The sequence below is a fragment of the Larimichthys crocea genome, chromosome XIII, assembly GCF_000972845.2.
Source record: "Larimichthys crocea isolate SSNF chromosome XIII, L_crocea_2.0, whole genome shotgun sequence".
Taxonomy (NCBI): Eukaryota; Metazoa; Chordata; class Actinopteri; family Sciaenidae; genus Larimichthys; species Larimichthys crocea.
The window spans coordinates 7,124,314-7,140,531 of NC_040023.1; the positions used below are offsets into that span (position 1 = coordinate 7,124,314).

A 16,218-nucleotide genomic window follows, 5' to 3' on the forward strand; every position below is an offset into this window, starting at 1 on the left:
TATGCAGGATTACCAGCATGGGTGCTGTTACAGGTGGCTTGTTTGGCGTCAATGAGCCACATCTTTGCCAATTTTTTAAAAAGATTACCTGGGAGGCGGAAGAGGCACGACAGCCAACATGGCCATGGCCACAGCCACATATGCCGTCTATTCCTCAAACCGTCCGTGTTCGTTCCAAACAAGCACCGAGCCGTCTTCAGACAGATTACAGATTACTTTAGTGGTTTTTGACGTTACTACATTTTCAAAAGCGATCGTGACGTTCAACTGCTAAATGTCTGAACACTGTGTGACGCAATCAGCCAGATTGTTAAAGCCAGGAAGTCGACCTTTTTTTTTATGAGGTTCAACACAGGACAAGAACTCAAGAATACCTCATAGCTTTAGATCAGAATGCATTTTAACACATATTTCTATTTCTTATATTTCTTTGATGCACAAAGCACTGAAACATTAATTTAAGCCAAAATCTGATTTTTAATTATTCTGGAGGTCACGACTCTAAAAGGTTGAGACCTCCTGATGTAGACAAAGAGTCAGACTATGTTGGTGTTTTTGAGGAAGATGTAAGAGTTGCACACACACACACACACACACACACACACAGCTTATTAACCAGACAACACCCAAGAGTTTGGTGTTTTGAATTAATATTATTAGTCACAGCTGACTACACCTGCCAACCACAGGCGTCTTTATAGACGGAGAAATCAACAGTCGCCGGCTGAACTTTCATGTTTCCTAGAGCTCGCTAATGTTTTTATCAATGCCGTAATTAAAACGTAGAAGCGGTTAATCGTCTAGCCCCGACAGTCGTATCAGAAGGCCGCGGCGTCACCTTAGCTGCCTCGCAGCGGACGGGTTCAGATTCAGCAATTAATCCCATAATTCCTTCAAGATGGCGATATCGGTCAGTCTGCCCAAGCAAACACCGTCATGTGTCATCATGTCTCCTGATGGTCTGGCGACCCCCGAACGTCATCGAGGCCAGACTGTCCGGGGTTTGTGGCTTCGCTATAAAACGTGCCGTAAATATTCATGATCCCCACGGGACGAATCCAACTGCTGATAATGAACACTTGATCTTTTCTCCCAGTCCAACCCTTTAAAAAAAAAAAAAACCCGCCTAAGTCTCCACTTACACACACGTTGCATCATCCAAGTGGCAGGCTGCGATGAAAATTCGAACCCTTTCTCCGGAGGATGTCCGTCCGCTTCCATCAGCGCGCGGCGTACCTCCTGTACCTCCCTCAAATGATCAGCAACTCGAGGTTTACGGAGCGCGTGCGTGTCTGTTGGATATTTGGATCTTATACATTAACTGAGATATGCATCAAATCACATGAGAGGCACAGATAATGGCGTTAATGGGCGAGGAGGTGGCTCGGGGATCAGGTCTTTGTCACTTGCATCCGGTCCTTGTTGGAGGTTGTGACCGCGGGCTCACTGATATCGAAGTTTTTTTGGTCGCGTTTCATTGAATCTGAATCCAATATCGAATCAGTCATCAAATCGCAGGTTTGCTTCAGACCTATAATCACATTTCGTCGGCTGAGAGGCAGAAATTAGTTTTTAATGGCAGCCTAATTAATGTTGACAACCTGTAGCTACAACCTGAAAATGAGATGAGCAGCAGGAGATATGACATGTTGATTAAATACGTGTAATGAATTTGGAATAACACGTGTAAGCCTACCGGCTTCTGCAGCACATCCAGATAGTGGAGTTGTTGATTCAGGAGCTTTCGAGTTGTAGTGACGTGTCACATGAATGTTTTCTTCACGTCCTTCAGAACTTTTCACAAGTGCCGGTTGCCAGACAGACAGCCGGCCGGTGACTCATGCGAGTCCAGCCGGCTACTTATGAAGTAGTTTTGATAAACAAGATGCGACCCGGCTGTGCGTGTACACTAGCCTCCGCTTCAAAACAAAGCGAGGATGTTCACAGAGAAGAAGTGTGTGTGTGTGTGTGTGTGCACTCAGCTGGGAGGTCATCTTCAGTGTTAAACGGCTAAATAATTGATGACAAAAACACATTAGGTGTTGAATTTGATTGCACATACAGGGCGGACGTCCTGCCACCTCCAGAAAACAACACTCATGATCGGATGGTGAGCTTTAAAAAGTCCACGACTTCCCACAAGAATGAATGAGTTCTCTGTATTTACGTTGTGCTTTTTACAGCAAGGCAATGTTGTCAAGGTAACAGGCCCGATGTCATATGAGGATAATGCCGGCCGTGGCTCAGTTGTCACCGCTGTCATTGTACATGTAGTGGAACGTCCTTGCACTGATATATGATCGAGCATACGTCTTAAACCCAGTAAAATCCGTCGACGTGATGGTGGCGGTCACCAAATTTTGCGCTTTAACAGCCGGGATCTTTCTCCGGGGGATGGCATGACCCTGAACCCCGCTCCAAAGCGGCTCCTCTTCCCCGCCGCCTGGCTTCTCCGTGGAAAGGCCAGGCAGAGCAGAGGTGACCGGTTCAGTCATATCTTTTACAGAGTTGACTCGGGAGTCACTCAGCGGTGCGCCCGAATCATTTTTCACGTCCCCTCGTTATACGGAGTGACATTTTCGCGCTATATAGAACGAACGAGAAGCAGCGCCACAACACTCGGCGTGCTGAGGTGGACAGAACGCAGCAGAGAGTTCGGATCTCGATCAGCTTTGTTCAGGACGTCTCGAGTTTAATTACACTTTATTTGAATCATCCAGAGGCAGTTGTTTGTCTCTGATATTGTGATAAACGGCGTCTTTATGAAGCTTTATTTCGTCCAAAAATCACGACAGCCTGTGACCAGTCGGTTTGCGGCTTTTCAACCGGATGGTTCAAAGCGATTAACCAATTATCAAAAAAGCGATCACGAGATAACCTTCTGACGAGCCGGCTAACGATGTCAGCAGCCGTTTTGTAAATTTTTTTTTTTTTTTTTTTTTTTTTTGCCGGTTGCCGTGGAAACAATCAGACAGCAAACGTGGATGAAGAGCCGCGCTGTGTGCTGGTATGAGATGAATCCTCGACACTGTTTCTTTCTCTCACTTCTTTTGCTATGCTCTTTGTCTCCAACTGCACATTCACCCCTCCTCCTCTTCCTCTTCCTCCTCTCCTCCTCCTCCTCCTCCTCCTCCCCTTTGCCCCCCTCCCCTCCCATCAGTACCCACCACCCTCACACGCACATGCACACCCCCTCCCCTCAGGCGACAGCAGAACAGGAATTGATTAGTGGCACGGCTTAAAAATAGACGACCGGTTGTCATAGCAACGCCCACAATGAGCTGTTGTCTAGTTTAATAAAGAGCGGCGTTGTGTCTGAGTGCTAGGTGGAAGGTGTGTGTGTGTGTGTGTGTGTGTGTGTCGCCTTACGTGCTGCGTGTTCGCAGTCAGCAGGTGAAAGTGTGTGTAATTATTACACTGCGGTCCTGCTGGATGCGACTCCTTCTCCTTCTTCTTCTTCTGCTGCGCGGAGTCAACGCACCAATCAATTCGACCGACAACAAAACACCGCCAGCATCCCTTTCTCTCGACTCCCATTGGCTCCGAATCTGCATCCCACAACCATCAAACTCCTTAAGCCGCCCCCTACACAACCAATTACAACTCTGTTGCTATGGGCTCCATTCTGATTGGCCTCATTAGTGTCAAAAACTGGCCATATGCAAATGTTGGTCATATTCCCAGCAGCCCCGTCATCAACATCCTTTACAGCCAGGCTCACTGTGTGTGTGTGTGTGTGTGTTGTTGAGATGCTGCTCCAGTGTGTCAGCTGGACCAGCGAGCCGAGCCGCTGCCTCCTCTTGGCACAGGGAGGGGTTTGTTGTTCCCGGACATCTCTCCATCTTTTTTTTTTTTGTTTGTTTCGAGCACTGGCTAAAGAAGCCAGATGGTAGCTGCCGCTGGTAGTTTCCTGAGACTGTAGGTATGATTAGACACACACACACACACAGACACAGAGAAGCTCCTGTCAGACCTGGACATGAAACCCCGGGCCCGGGACTTTGTGTGAGTTTCTGCCGTTGTGTGTCACAAAGGTGCAGCATCAGTGAAACAGGTGGAGACGTCCACGTGCTGTGGCGAGTCGTGTGTTGTTGCTGCTGTCAGTCAGGCTGTCTCTTGTTTTTGTTGTTCTGCTCCGAGGGTGACGTGACAAGCTGCCCGGATACACGATGCTTTTTTTTTTTTAATAACCATATGAGTCTGAATTAATCACCGGCCTCCTGATATCATGGAAACTGGTTGCCACAGAGTTTTTGGACCAGTTGTAGTTGGAAACAATCTCCACCAGTTGCACCGATTTGTAATTTTTACTTTACTAGTTTTTGCCCTCACAGAGCAGCTCAGGTGTTTGGTCTTGAAATAAAGTCTGAATCCACATTACAAGATGGTGCTATTTCTCATAATTCAACAAACGTGCAAGTTAAAATTCTGCTCCAGTGTCCCAGTCATCATTTTCTATTTGAACCGGCGCAGCTTTTCCAGCCTTTACGGCACTCGCAGACCAATCGCGCAAATTGTAAATCTCCCACGTGACGCCTGCACCAGCCAATCAAATCCAAAAACGCCTTCCAACAAGCGCCGTGTGACTCGAGTCAGTGAGCGAGACACACACAGGGGAGACGAGACGGTGAAACGAGTGAGTCAGAGAAAAGTAATTTCACATGGCATCTCTTTAAAAAAGAGGAAAGTAGACGTGAAATCAGAGCTCCGGATCCAGAACGGATCGTGGCGGTTTATTAAAAGCAGAAATGTGAAGCGCCACCAGCGTTACAAAGAGAAAAAAAACACAGGGCAGCTTCTGAGCAAACATATCCACTCAAATCTGAACAGAGGGTAAATCTCAGATCCACAGATCATCAAATGTTCCCTTCAATATTGTTGAAATATTAATGAACTGTACTTTATTTATGTGATTTGACAGTCAGGTTTGACTACATACTAAACGTTGATACACCGCCCTGTGATATATTTATGGCACCGATGTACAAGATCACAGGTAGAAGTAAAACGGTACAATAACAACACTCTTTCAAAGTAAAAGTCCTAAAAAGTATCAAGAAAGTGTATGTGAAGTTCTTTCTATGTGGCCAAAATGGGCACACATTACACAATATAAAATAATATATGATAGTATTGAGTTATAATTATTGATGCAGTCACATTTAAGTGTCATTTTAGTATCCAAGCTGGCCGCAGTACAGTGAATTTATGGGTGTTTTTTTGTTATATTGTTGGGTGGCTTAATATAACAACGCATTTTATTTTGTACGCTCGTTATTTTCTCTGTTTTCGTCTGCTGCATCTGCACAGAAAGACTCCGGTGCTACCAGTCTGCAGCCTGCAGCGTGGCTCATGTATTCAGTCACCGTGCATATTGATGCGGATGAAACATGTTTGGGGGGCGTCCCCGTACGAATAGTTCGACGTAGAGCCGTGTACCATTTCATTGTGGATCACTATGAATCACCAGAGCATTGCTGCGTGTGTGTTCTTATATTATTCCACTTCTTATACACAAACCTCTAATAATAATTCAACGCTGTATTAAGGAGTAAAAAGAATCCCACAGCTCCAAACATTTTTAGTCGTGATTTTGCAGTTTCCTGTCCAGAACACTGTGTACCGCGATCAATGCTCCCAGCAGGACACCACTACGTGTTGTTACATGCATGTATTTGTATGGGCGTACGTGTTTTTATATGCTGTGTATATGCATTCAGATGAAATCACATCTGTAGATCTTTAACAATGAACCACCCACCCACACACACGCAGAGTTATGTGTTTTTAAAATACAGAAATTGAATTAATTTTGTAACTAAAACAGATAATTAATGCTCCCAGATAAAGTTCTGGCCAGAACTGAGCTTTTCTCCGTCATGGGCCTGCTCAGCCTGGTTCTACCTACATTGGGCCTGTCAGCTTCAAGAGTCCAGTAGTCTGTTGCCATGTGTAATTAAATAAAAAAAGGGGGTATGATAGCCTCGAGGTGATGTCACAGAAGTCCAGGATTCACATGGAATATCTACTCGACTACTCATTGACTCCGTTACCCGTCTTTAGTGTCTCTGTAGACCGCAGGTATCGCCGTCTCTTCCTGTGTGACAGATTGAGTGAGTCGCTTGCCTCTCTCGGAGTTGGACGGCAAAGTTTGACGGCACCTGCTTCGTTCTTGGCCGATTAGCTGCTCGCTGTGTTATTACCGGTGACAGACGTAAAAAAAAAAACGCCAACGCGTTTATACATGCAGCGGGAGTCTTATCCAGTTTGTGCGTCCCACTTCATTTAGTCCAAAATGTGCCCACATGTCCGCTTTCTGAATACTCTCTGCATCCGTCTATCACATCTCCCAACATATTAAAGTGACGGTTTCCCGAAGAGGTTCTGTTAGCCTAACCTTCAACCTGCAATTCAATGCAAGAGAGCGGTGTTGAAATGTTTATCGTCCAGCTGCGGTCAGAAAATCAAAAGACAATCTGCAAAGTCACGATCACGTCCTGTAGTGATGCAGAATCTTGTTGGTATCAAGAACTTTGCGCACCTTAAATACCGTGTACCGTGGCAGTTTGGCAAAAAATACATCCTCAGTACAATTAAGAATAAATACAAAACAGTTTTTGTGTACCAGGCTGTAAACGTGTTTATTTCTGCTGTGAAGTTGGACATTTTAACATGGGGGGCTTATGGAAACTGACTCGTTCTGTAGCCAGCCTCAAGTGGCTGATTGAGGAACTGCATCGGCTTCATTTCCCAGCCACGGAGGTCGCCGCTTGGTGCCCGTGTACTGTGACCGTTCAGCACAAATACACGAACAGTTGCAGCCTCAGGGTGTGCGAGTCCTCCAGGTCCGTGACCGGAGCGTCTCCTTTGCAGTTCTTTTTTCTCCCGCTGTACCAAGTCTGATACTGATGGAGCAGTTTGCATCTCTTAAACATTTTGACTTTTGTTTCCAACTTTATCTGCAGTGTTTCAATGCAGCAGACAGCCGAGTGTTGACCAGCAGTCGCTGCAGATGAAACCATCATTTGACTGTCACATCATCTACAGACAAAACACAGGTTAATGGCGTGAAATCGTCTGTACAGACATTTAAAATGAGCGACTACAGACAAACGGAGCCTGAACCCCCATCTGCTGAACGAGCTGCCGCAGCCGCGCTGTACAGACGTGAAAAACGTCTTCGCAACAACCGCTAAGCACTCCCAATAAACGCGGACATGCTGCGCGATGAGACTCCTGAGCGCAGAGCTTCCCTGCTGTTCACCCGGTGTGACCTCAGCACAAAGCCCGGGCCGTACACACAGCCTAAAGCTCAGCACTGCCACAATTAACATGACCTACATGCCGGCGGTAAGAACTGCTGATGGCTGCCTGTTCTATACGATCCTGACTGCAGGCATCACGCAACTTAGTGCAGAGCATCTCGAGGCAGCCATTTTGTTCCCAAACTTTACAGTAAACCTCTGTCACACTGTCTGATTGTACCAGAGCAGAGGAGGTGAAGGCGCAGCCTCCTCTTTGTGTATATCTACTGTTCATTTGGAAATATTCCGTGTAATCGCTGTATACAGTATGGTGTGTGTATATATTTTTATAGCACTAAGGCTCGTTTGAAGCCGACATCAGTGTTAAGACGATGCCCAGGTTTCTGCACTAATATTCAAGGCAAAATGAGTCAACCCCGATTCACACGGCGCCTCCGCAAACCCCAGTTTCACTGCGCAGCGAGGGAATACGCAGCACTTAAAGCACAACGGCAGACTTTTATTACCTGATCTCGAGGTCCTTCCCCTGAACGGGGTCGAGCTTTTTTAGACTGTGCTTACATGTTGCCTGTTGCTAAATTAATTTGTGTTTTTTTTTAATCAGATAAACCCGGAGCCGTGTAATCTTTCGGCGCAGAACGTTTTACACAATGCACAAGGGGAGGGTGGAAGGATGGGTGGGTGGTGGTGGTGGGGGGTAAATAGGGGCCCTGCAGCAGCAGCTCATTTTTGCCTCACGGTCCCCAAGGACACCAAAAACAATACCCTTATCTACATTGGTTTGGGAAGTCTGTGTAAAGTAAATAAGTGTGTCAGACCAAAGAAGAAAGTGTTATTAACCGCCCAGCCAAATTTGAATGATTTAAATATATCAACATGTTTATAAAATTAGGGTAAAAAATGAGCAGTTCCAGGACTGTGGGGGTGTGTGCACCGAGTGTGCTGAAGCCACGTCCACTCGTGGGAGCAATTTTGAACTAACTTTGAAACACTCTTGATGAATTTATCTCTATCTCTCTGCTCAGGGTGGCCTCAGCGTGTCATCGAGCCACCCCTTTAAGGACCGCCCCCACAAAACCCTGAGACTGCAAACTGGCGAAAAACTGTTTTAACCTCTAACTCCAACTTAAAATTTGCCTGTTAGACAGATTTCGACTCTTCAAAAATCATCAGCGCTGTTAAAGAAGCGTCTAAAGGAAATCTAGTCTCAAGCTAGAAAAGTTTTCTGATTGTGATCAGGACACATCTGATCAAAGAAGAAGAAACCACAACCTCCGTATACATTTGACACTTTTCAGCACAGTGATAGTGAAACTGGCCGGTTTGATACCCACAAGATATCAATGTACTGTATCGTTTGTACTGAACTGTTTCCCGTGCTTGTTTCTGAGACGTCAAACCACTTTTCTCCCCCTTTCTGTTTTGTTTTTCTGTCACCAACATGCTCCTAACAAGAGCTGAGCAACTTTTCTGATACTAGTTAGAGGATTAGTTTATCGATCTATTTGCGCCTCCTCAGCAACATTTAATCTGTGGTAGTAAACTGAGTATTTTTAGGCTTTTCGATCTTTAGATTTGTGTCATAATGCATGCTGGGAAATCATTTCCTGTATCAGAGATGATATTTTTTTCACATTTTAAGGGGAACTCCGCCTGGTTTCATACGAGAATCTGCTGTGCTGTCGTCATGACTAGTTAGATAGAAAGCCTGCAGAGGGTCTGAGGAAAGATGCCTTTAGTTGCATTGTGGGGTCCAGTGTTTTTTGGAGTTTGATTCCATACTATGGGATAAAAGTTAGGGTAGTTCAGCCTCTGCTGCACTGATTTAAAAAATCTCTCTCTCGGGTCAATTCCCCGACTTTATGAACTGTGTGACCACAGCATTTCTGATAATGATGTAATAATAATGCCCGAGAGGGCGGGTCCTGGCTGATATGAGCCAGTGAGAGCGTCGTGCTGTAGATGAATGAGAGGAAAAGCTTGACAATGAATGACCCTCGGACCTCCCAGATGTAATTTTGATTTGGTGTTGGTCTCCATCTTCATGGTCGACCTAAATCAACCTAAAGCCAGCGTAGAGGTTGACGACAAAAGGGTCCATTGTGGGGTCCAGATAAGGCCGGCATCATTTTCCCGGAGGCAACTCTGTTTGGCCTTGAGCGCTGTCGTTCATTTGAGGGTAGCCCAGCAAAGCAGGTTGCCACCACTCGTATAAGAGTTGCCCCAAGAGAGGCGAAGTCCTCTCTGTCTGACCTCCAGAATCACATTCGATTGTCTCAGTCGCACCTTAAACATCCACCCAACACACAGGCCGTGGTGGTGATCGAATCCCCTCCACCTTTAAAATGATTTTAAATTTCCTACCTGTGGCTCGACGACAGCACTCGTCACAAAAGGAAAAAAAATAAATAATCCAGTGTCTTGATTAAAGAGGTGCACGATATTGATTTTTGGTTCGGGTGGGGGGGGGTTCCTGCCAGTTTTTTTGTGCCGCCATTTTGCACCCATCACCACCATTTTGACGAAGGGATTAATGGCACAAACGGAGGCGGTTGGTGATTCGCAGCGCCGGATCAGTAGTTTGGCACGTTTTTTTTTTTTTTTTTTTTCTTCGGGTAGAGATGGGAAGTCATGGCTGACACATCTGGCTCCTGCACCTCAGCGATAAGCCCCACCACCACCACCACCACCACCTCCTCCCCGACATCCACCAATGAATCAAACAGTTGAAAAGTGAAACAGAACGCTTCCCCTTGGTCGTGTTTGTGTTGTTGTTGTTTTTTTTTAAGTCCAGGAGAAGGAGATGGAGCTTGGAGGTGGTGGTAGTAGTAGTAGCGGAGGAGAGACAGAAGGCGGACCGGGGAGGAGTGGAGTTGCATCAGCCAAATGAATTGTCATGATGCAGATCATGCGTGAAATGAGCAGCAGATTCCTCAGTGCATTTGCAAATGGCCTTATTACCATTACACTCAGTCAGCTGACAATGACGCCCCCCCACCACCACCCTGTTTGGGCGAGCTGTGTTTAACCTGGTGTTGAGCCACACACCAGGACACACCAGGACACACCAGGACAGGGAGGAGGAGTAAGGGAGGGTGGGCACGCGACTTTAAAGGTGCCAGCAGTGACGCAAAAATAAAAAGGCCCCGCTGGGTTCGAATTCTTGAGGAGGACATTTTAGCAGCAGCCATCTGATCGACAGCTCTGTGCATAAAGAACATGGTGTGTGTGTGTGTGTTGGTGTGTGTGTGTGTGTGTGTGTGTGTGTGTGTGTGTGTGTGTGTGTTGGGGGGGGGATGGGAGGAGGGAATTAAGAGTTGGCATTATGTCAGGAGAGAGCTGCCATTTCTGCCTCTAGACCTGCGCACACACACACACACACACACACACACACACAGCCTACACACAAAGAGCGAGGATAGCGCAAGTTGAAGGGAAAAAATAAATCCCTGCGCTCACAGTGTATCTTGGCTGTGTCACTCCTTTATTACCCCCCATACACACACACACACATGCCTACACAGACTCCATATCCACTCCTGATTGGTTGGTGTAATATGAACAAATGAAGCCCTCAGCTCTGGCTACATTTAAGGGGCCCCTGAAAGTAAGCATGTGTTTATTTTTACAGTGAAAGGGGGGTGGTGGGGGGGTGAGGAAAAAGACGTAGGGTTTGAGGAATTGGGGGAGGGTAGAGAGGAGCAGGGAGGGGTTTCTTTGTGGTACTGTACAGCTGGAGCAGGAGCTGGAGACGGGTTGGGGGGGGGGGGTTACAAAAAAATGCCTGCCGTCTGCTGGAATGCTGATGTCGGGATGGCGTCGGACGACTTCCTCCCGTCCGATTTTTTTTTTTTGACGAGGACCGGGCTACCTGTCCCCAACTTTGTCTCGGGCTTTTAAGTACAAGTGTGGTTTTTTTAGCTCTAGGTGGAGCTACGTTCGCCCTCTACCAACCTCCACCCTCTCCTCCTTTACTACCTCTCTCTGTCTCTCCTCCATGTCTCTGTCTTTTTTCCTTTATTGCATTGGCCTGGCAGAGTGCCCAAAGCAAGCAAGCAAGCAAGCAAGCAAGCAAAGAGGGGTGGGGTGGGTGGGAGGTAAGTGGGAGGGATTATGGGAGGTGGCAGCGACGATGGTGGCGGTGTTGGTGAGAGGAGGGGGGGGGATGTGGTTGAGGAGAAAGAGAGAGGGAGAAGGAGTGTGTGGCTTGTGTAGCAGCTGACTGAAACAGTCATTATATTATGTAAAGGCAGGCGGCGGCGGCGGCGGCAGTGGCCGGGAGGGAGGAGGAGGAGGAGGAGGATGGAGGAGGAGGGAGGAGGAGGGTGTGGGGTGCCAGTTACTGACGCGCAGCACAAGGCCAACCGTGATTGGCTCATCAGCGCCGTTCTCAGCGGTGCTCTCTGGCTCATTAAAGGTGGAGGCTCGGCCGAGAGGTTGCAGGGAGCCGCTTGTGTTTTTCCTCTCAGCAAATGGAGGCGACAAGCAGGTTCTGCAGCTGCGTCACAAATTAATTAGAGGAGAAGAAGAAGAAGAAGGAGAAGGAGGAGAAGTGGCGGGGAGGGCCACGTTGTGCGATCATTAAGACTCCTCCCTGTATTAAAGAGGCTGCTGTAGATGTGAGGAGGATAACAGAGACGTTAGAGGAGGACAGAATGAACAGATTAGAGCGGTGGCAGCCGCGGCACCATGATACAATAGATGAGGGGAAACGATAGAACGACACCAGCAGGAATAATCTGCTAATAGGAAGCTGATTAAGCGATAACGGGGCCAATTAAATCTCCACCTGAATTACAGTCTCTGACACTCTGGCGTTAACATGACTTTATTTTTGTTTTATTTTATTTCAGCCAGATTCGGTGTCGGACCAGGTGTTTGTTAATGCCGCGCCGCAGCGCTGGAAATGAAAGCATCCATTTGCATGCACACACACACACACACACACACACACACACAAGCGATGTACCGTCTGTCATGACGGAGGAGGAGAAGCCTGCAGATTCACGCCTTAAAAAACACAGATCACACAGCATCGTTTACAGTCGAACATGTCGGATTCTACAAATCACATCAACTAAAAAAACAAACCGATAATGTTGATTTCATGAAGTATGGAAATAAACGGAAAGCTGAGATTTTCACGGCGGCCCGCAGTCACATCGATCGATCATAACTTGCAAGAAAACGCGCCAAATCGCCGGTACGAAGGTGGTGGTGTGTTTTTTTAACTCTGTGGAACCATTTTTTTTTTAAACTGGTTCAGATTGTGACCATTGAAATGTGAATTTCTGTTTAGGTGCTCAGGAAACATGTCGGACAGAAAACACAGAGGACGGGACAAGTTCTGGTACGAATCACATCCATTAAAACACTTCAATAAATGTTGATTTCATGAAGTAAACCTGAGATTTTTTTTTGTCATCTTTTTGAAATGTGGATTTGTGTTTAGGTCTGCCTCTTTTCTTGGTAGAAAGTTTGAACCCGGTCGGGGTTAACGGTTACCCAGTCGCCACCTTCTTTTGTTTTTGAGCGGCGTTCAACCCAATGACTGTATAAAGAATGGGACAGGGCTCGAGTTGAGGTCACCCGTAGGTTTCCTAGCTGCCACCATGTTGGATGTACTGCTCAGTTCATCTAAAATCGGCAAATATATGTGGATGATCTGCGGACCTGAAGCGGGCTCGTCTGTTAACCTGCCAATCAAGCTTTTGGGTGTTTATGGCGACTGACTCACTTACAGTTTTTAGCACTTCTTCATTGGCACTGGAGGATGCCGCTTGGATCAATCCGACCACCGGCCATGTCAACGAGCACAGCTTCCAAGGCGCATGAATTGGTACATAAACTAGGCGTCTGTGGCTCAGGAGGTAGAGCGTGTCCGCCCAGCGATGGCGGTCCGATCCACAGCTCTTCCAGTCCGCATGGCACCTTGCATGGAAGCCAACGATTGGGTGAATGAGATATGTAGTGTAGAAGATCCTTGAGTGGCCTGAAGACTAGAAAGACTCTTTTAAAAAAGTACAGTCCATTTACTTTTCTAACTCTTGTTTGTTATCCTAAATCTGTTGGACATCCTTTGCATCTCCACATTTTATCTCGTTGGGGTCGACATGTTGCAGCCACATCCAGGAGTTGTTTTATGTTTTACTAGTTTCTTACTCACGCCAGAACAATTTGCTGCGTAGACACATTAACAGCGGGGGGGGGGAGGAGATTCCTGTGGTCGCAACTCTTTCAACAATGAGTGAAAACTCGAAACTTTTGAAAAATATATTTAAAAAAAAAGGTCGTATTTATTGCACGGTTGTTCTGTTGGATTGCACATGGAGTTTCCTGCGGCGTTAGATCAATTTCAGAAAAAAAAACTGTTTTCGATTTAATGTTGCACAAAAGCGGCGCAGTAACTGTAGAAAGCCACCCATCATCAGGACTCGTGAGTGAGTCCAGATGAGACCGTAGGCTACGTCCAGTGGTCAGCAAACATCTGCAGCGAGGCTTTTAACGAGTTTTATATTCGAACCCGGGGCCTGCAGGAAGTCTACAGTTCTGCTTTGTCATTTCCTCGACCAGCTCAGCTTCTCAATTGGTCCGTTGCTCCTTACAGCCCCCGTGCTGAAGCCAAGTCACGTGACTGATCTGATGTGCTCAGAAGACATGTTGTCGCCCTTATAAAAGTCTTCCCACACACACACACACACACACACATATGCATGCACGCACAGAGGCATCAAACATTTCTCAGATGTATTTGTCACCATCAAGTACAGAGATCCAGGCTATTCTTAGCCCGCTGTGTTTAACCCACTTCCATCTGAATGAGCTTACCATCAGCTGCTCATATTGTCTGATTATTTATTTATCCCCGCTGCATCCCCGGCTGCATTTCACCACACTAACTCTCGGGTCACCGGGGTTACATCACTTAGTTATTTAAGGCTTTTATTTGGCTTGGGTGCCCAATATGGAACGCTCCCCCGCTGTGCCCCTTTGCACACATGGTTTGCTTTCTTTTTGCTGTGCCAGCAGTTGGATTTCACAATGAGTGGGATGTTTTCAGCAAGAATGGATTTCATGGTTTCTAGAGGACGAGTCTGAAGGATCTTGGTGACAATCTAGTACCACCCTAAGGTGGGGCTGTAGTTAGTTCGAAAGGCTCGACCTCCGTAAGGTCATTTGTCGCGTGCCTCTGGTTCCTACTTTTATTTCTGTGTGTGTGTTTACATGGAGAAGTGTGTTTGTGTCTCTGCTAACCCTTTCTGTCCGCTCCCTTCTCCTCCCCCAGGATGGAGCGGATGTCTGAGGAGGCGCTGAGGCTCAACCTGCTGAAGCGAGGCCTGGAGTCACCCAGCGAGCGCGAGGAGGCGTTGGCCAAGCGCCTCAAAATGGAGGGCCACGAGGCCATGGAGCGCCTCAAGATGCTGGCGCTACTTAAACGCAAGGACCTCGCCGACCTAGCGGCCCTGGAGGTGGCTGGGCCACTCGGAGACGGGAAGGGACCCGGAGCGAGCAGCCTCCACCACCAGAGCCTAATGGGCGCTGCTTACGAGGAGAAGCTGAACGGGAGCTTGAGGCTGGGCGGCCACGGCGGCCACGTCGGACCCAGCAAGAACGGGAAGGAGAACATGATGGATGAGCCCGTGGATATGAGCGCAGGGAGAAGATGGTGAGAATTTAGCTAAAATTCCTGATATTACGTGAAGGTAATTTGTCATTTGAGGATATTGTGTCCTTCGAAAGTTGTTGTTGATATTTCTGAAAGATACCAAACCATTTTATCATCACAGCAGAATAAATTAACACGCTATCGTCTCTTTAAAACTGCAGAAAATACTGTGTATTTAGAAAGCGAGTCTGCAGGCTTTTATTCCAATAGATCTTTTTCCCAGCAGGCATTTGGGCTTGTCATAGTAGGTAAAAAGAAGGACAGGTGTTAGTAATAACATTAACAAAGGCTCCGTTCTATTCAAGTGTCCCAGTAAGCCATGACAGTGTGACGGTGAGCCAGCGTGAACAATGGCAGCACCGCTGAAAGTGAATTCGGCCATCACTCATTTGATTATTTCCACCTGTGCGTCCCCCATGTCTCATGTCAACATGTGTTCTGTGGGGGGAGGAGAGAAAAAAAAAAAGGGGCCTATTGATCACTTCCAGCAGTCGATTCACAGAGTCCGGTCTACCTGAAAGAGTGCTAACCAGTGGGTGGAGTGAAAACCCGCAGGCTCTCGGTGACTCATGGTTGTCATAAAAACACGCCAGGGCCTGTTTTTATGAGGCAGAATGTTTTTTTTGTTTTTTTTACATTTCAAAGTTTAGAGCTTCGAATGTCTGTCGTCATGTTTTATGACATCGACAAAGCAGAAATATCCTCGATTTGAATATAGTGAAATGCAGAGTTGGTAATCGGATCCCGACGGGTTCGGGCATGTATTATGACTTGCGCGGTAAATGAGCGATCATGTGATGCGTTTCGATCTGCGCGAGACAGGTGCCAAAATGGATGCCGAGGAGGTGAAACGGATGCCATATGCGCACATATGAATAACGTCGGGCTGCAAACGGGTTCGGCCTCTACAAAGCTGTTAATCAAAATAGGCCCGGGCTCGGGTCGAATTCTATCGGGCCCGGGCCAGGTCAGGCCTGACTTCTAAGGCCCGTTTCATGTCCTAGTGAAATGATCAACCTGAAGGCAGAACGAGGAGGATTTATCGGTTATAAACGTGCCATTCAAAGGGAGAGCAGCGGTGGTTAAGCGAGCTAGAGAGCGAATGAAGAGAAGGAGCGGCATTACGGCCAAATACTACCGGATGCGCCTCGTTCCACTTGTGCCGCGGTCGCGTTGTAGCCAATGTTTCAAACCCCAAACCCATTCAGAAGCAGGGTGTCTGGTCTGGTTGGCCGAGAACACGCGGCTGCTCGATTTATGACAGACAAATCTGTACGAAGCAGCTCG

At 47.1% G+C, this 16,218-nt stretch overlaps 1 protein-coding gene across 5 annotated transcripts in view; it reads left to right on the top strand.

Annotated features, from left to right (window-relative positions):
• Nucleotides 1-16,218, top strand: part of gatad2b (GATA zinc finger domain containing 2B) — a 45,161-nt gene that overhangs the window by 12,105 nt on the left and 16,838 nt on the right. For 4 of the 5 annotated variants that reach the window (XM_010748418.3, XM_027286203.1, XM_027286202.1 and 1 more), the window contains 2 exons: nucleotides 12,565-12,615; nucleotides 14,551-14,931. In XM_010748418.3, the coding sequence (XP_010746720.1) occupies nucleotides 12,578-12,615; nucleotides 14,551-14,931 (419 nt within the window). In that variant the 5' untranslated portion in view covers nucleotides 12,565-12,577. Of the gene's footprint in view, nucleotides 1-12,564; nucleotides 12,616-14,550; nucleotides 14,932-16,218 lie in introns of those variants that run through there. The other variant, XM_010748422.3, reaches the window with a different exon arrangement.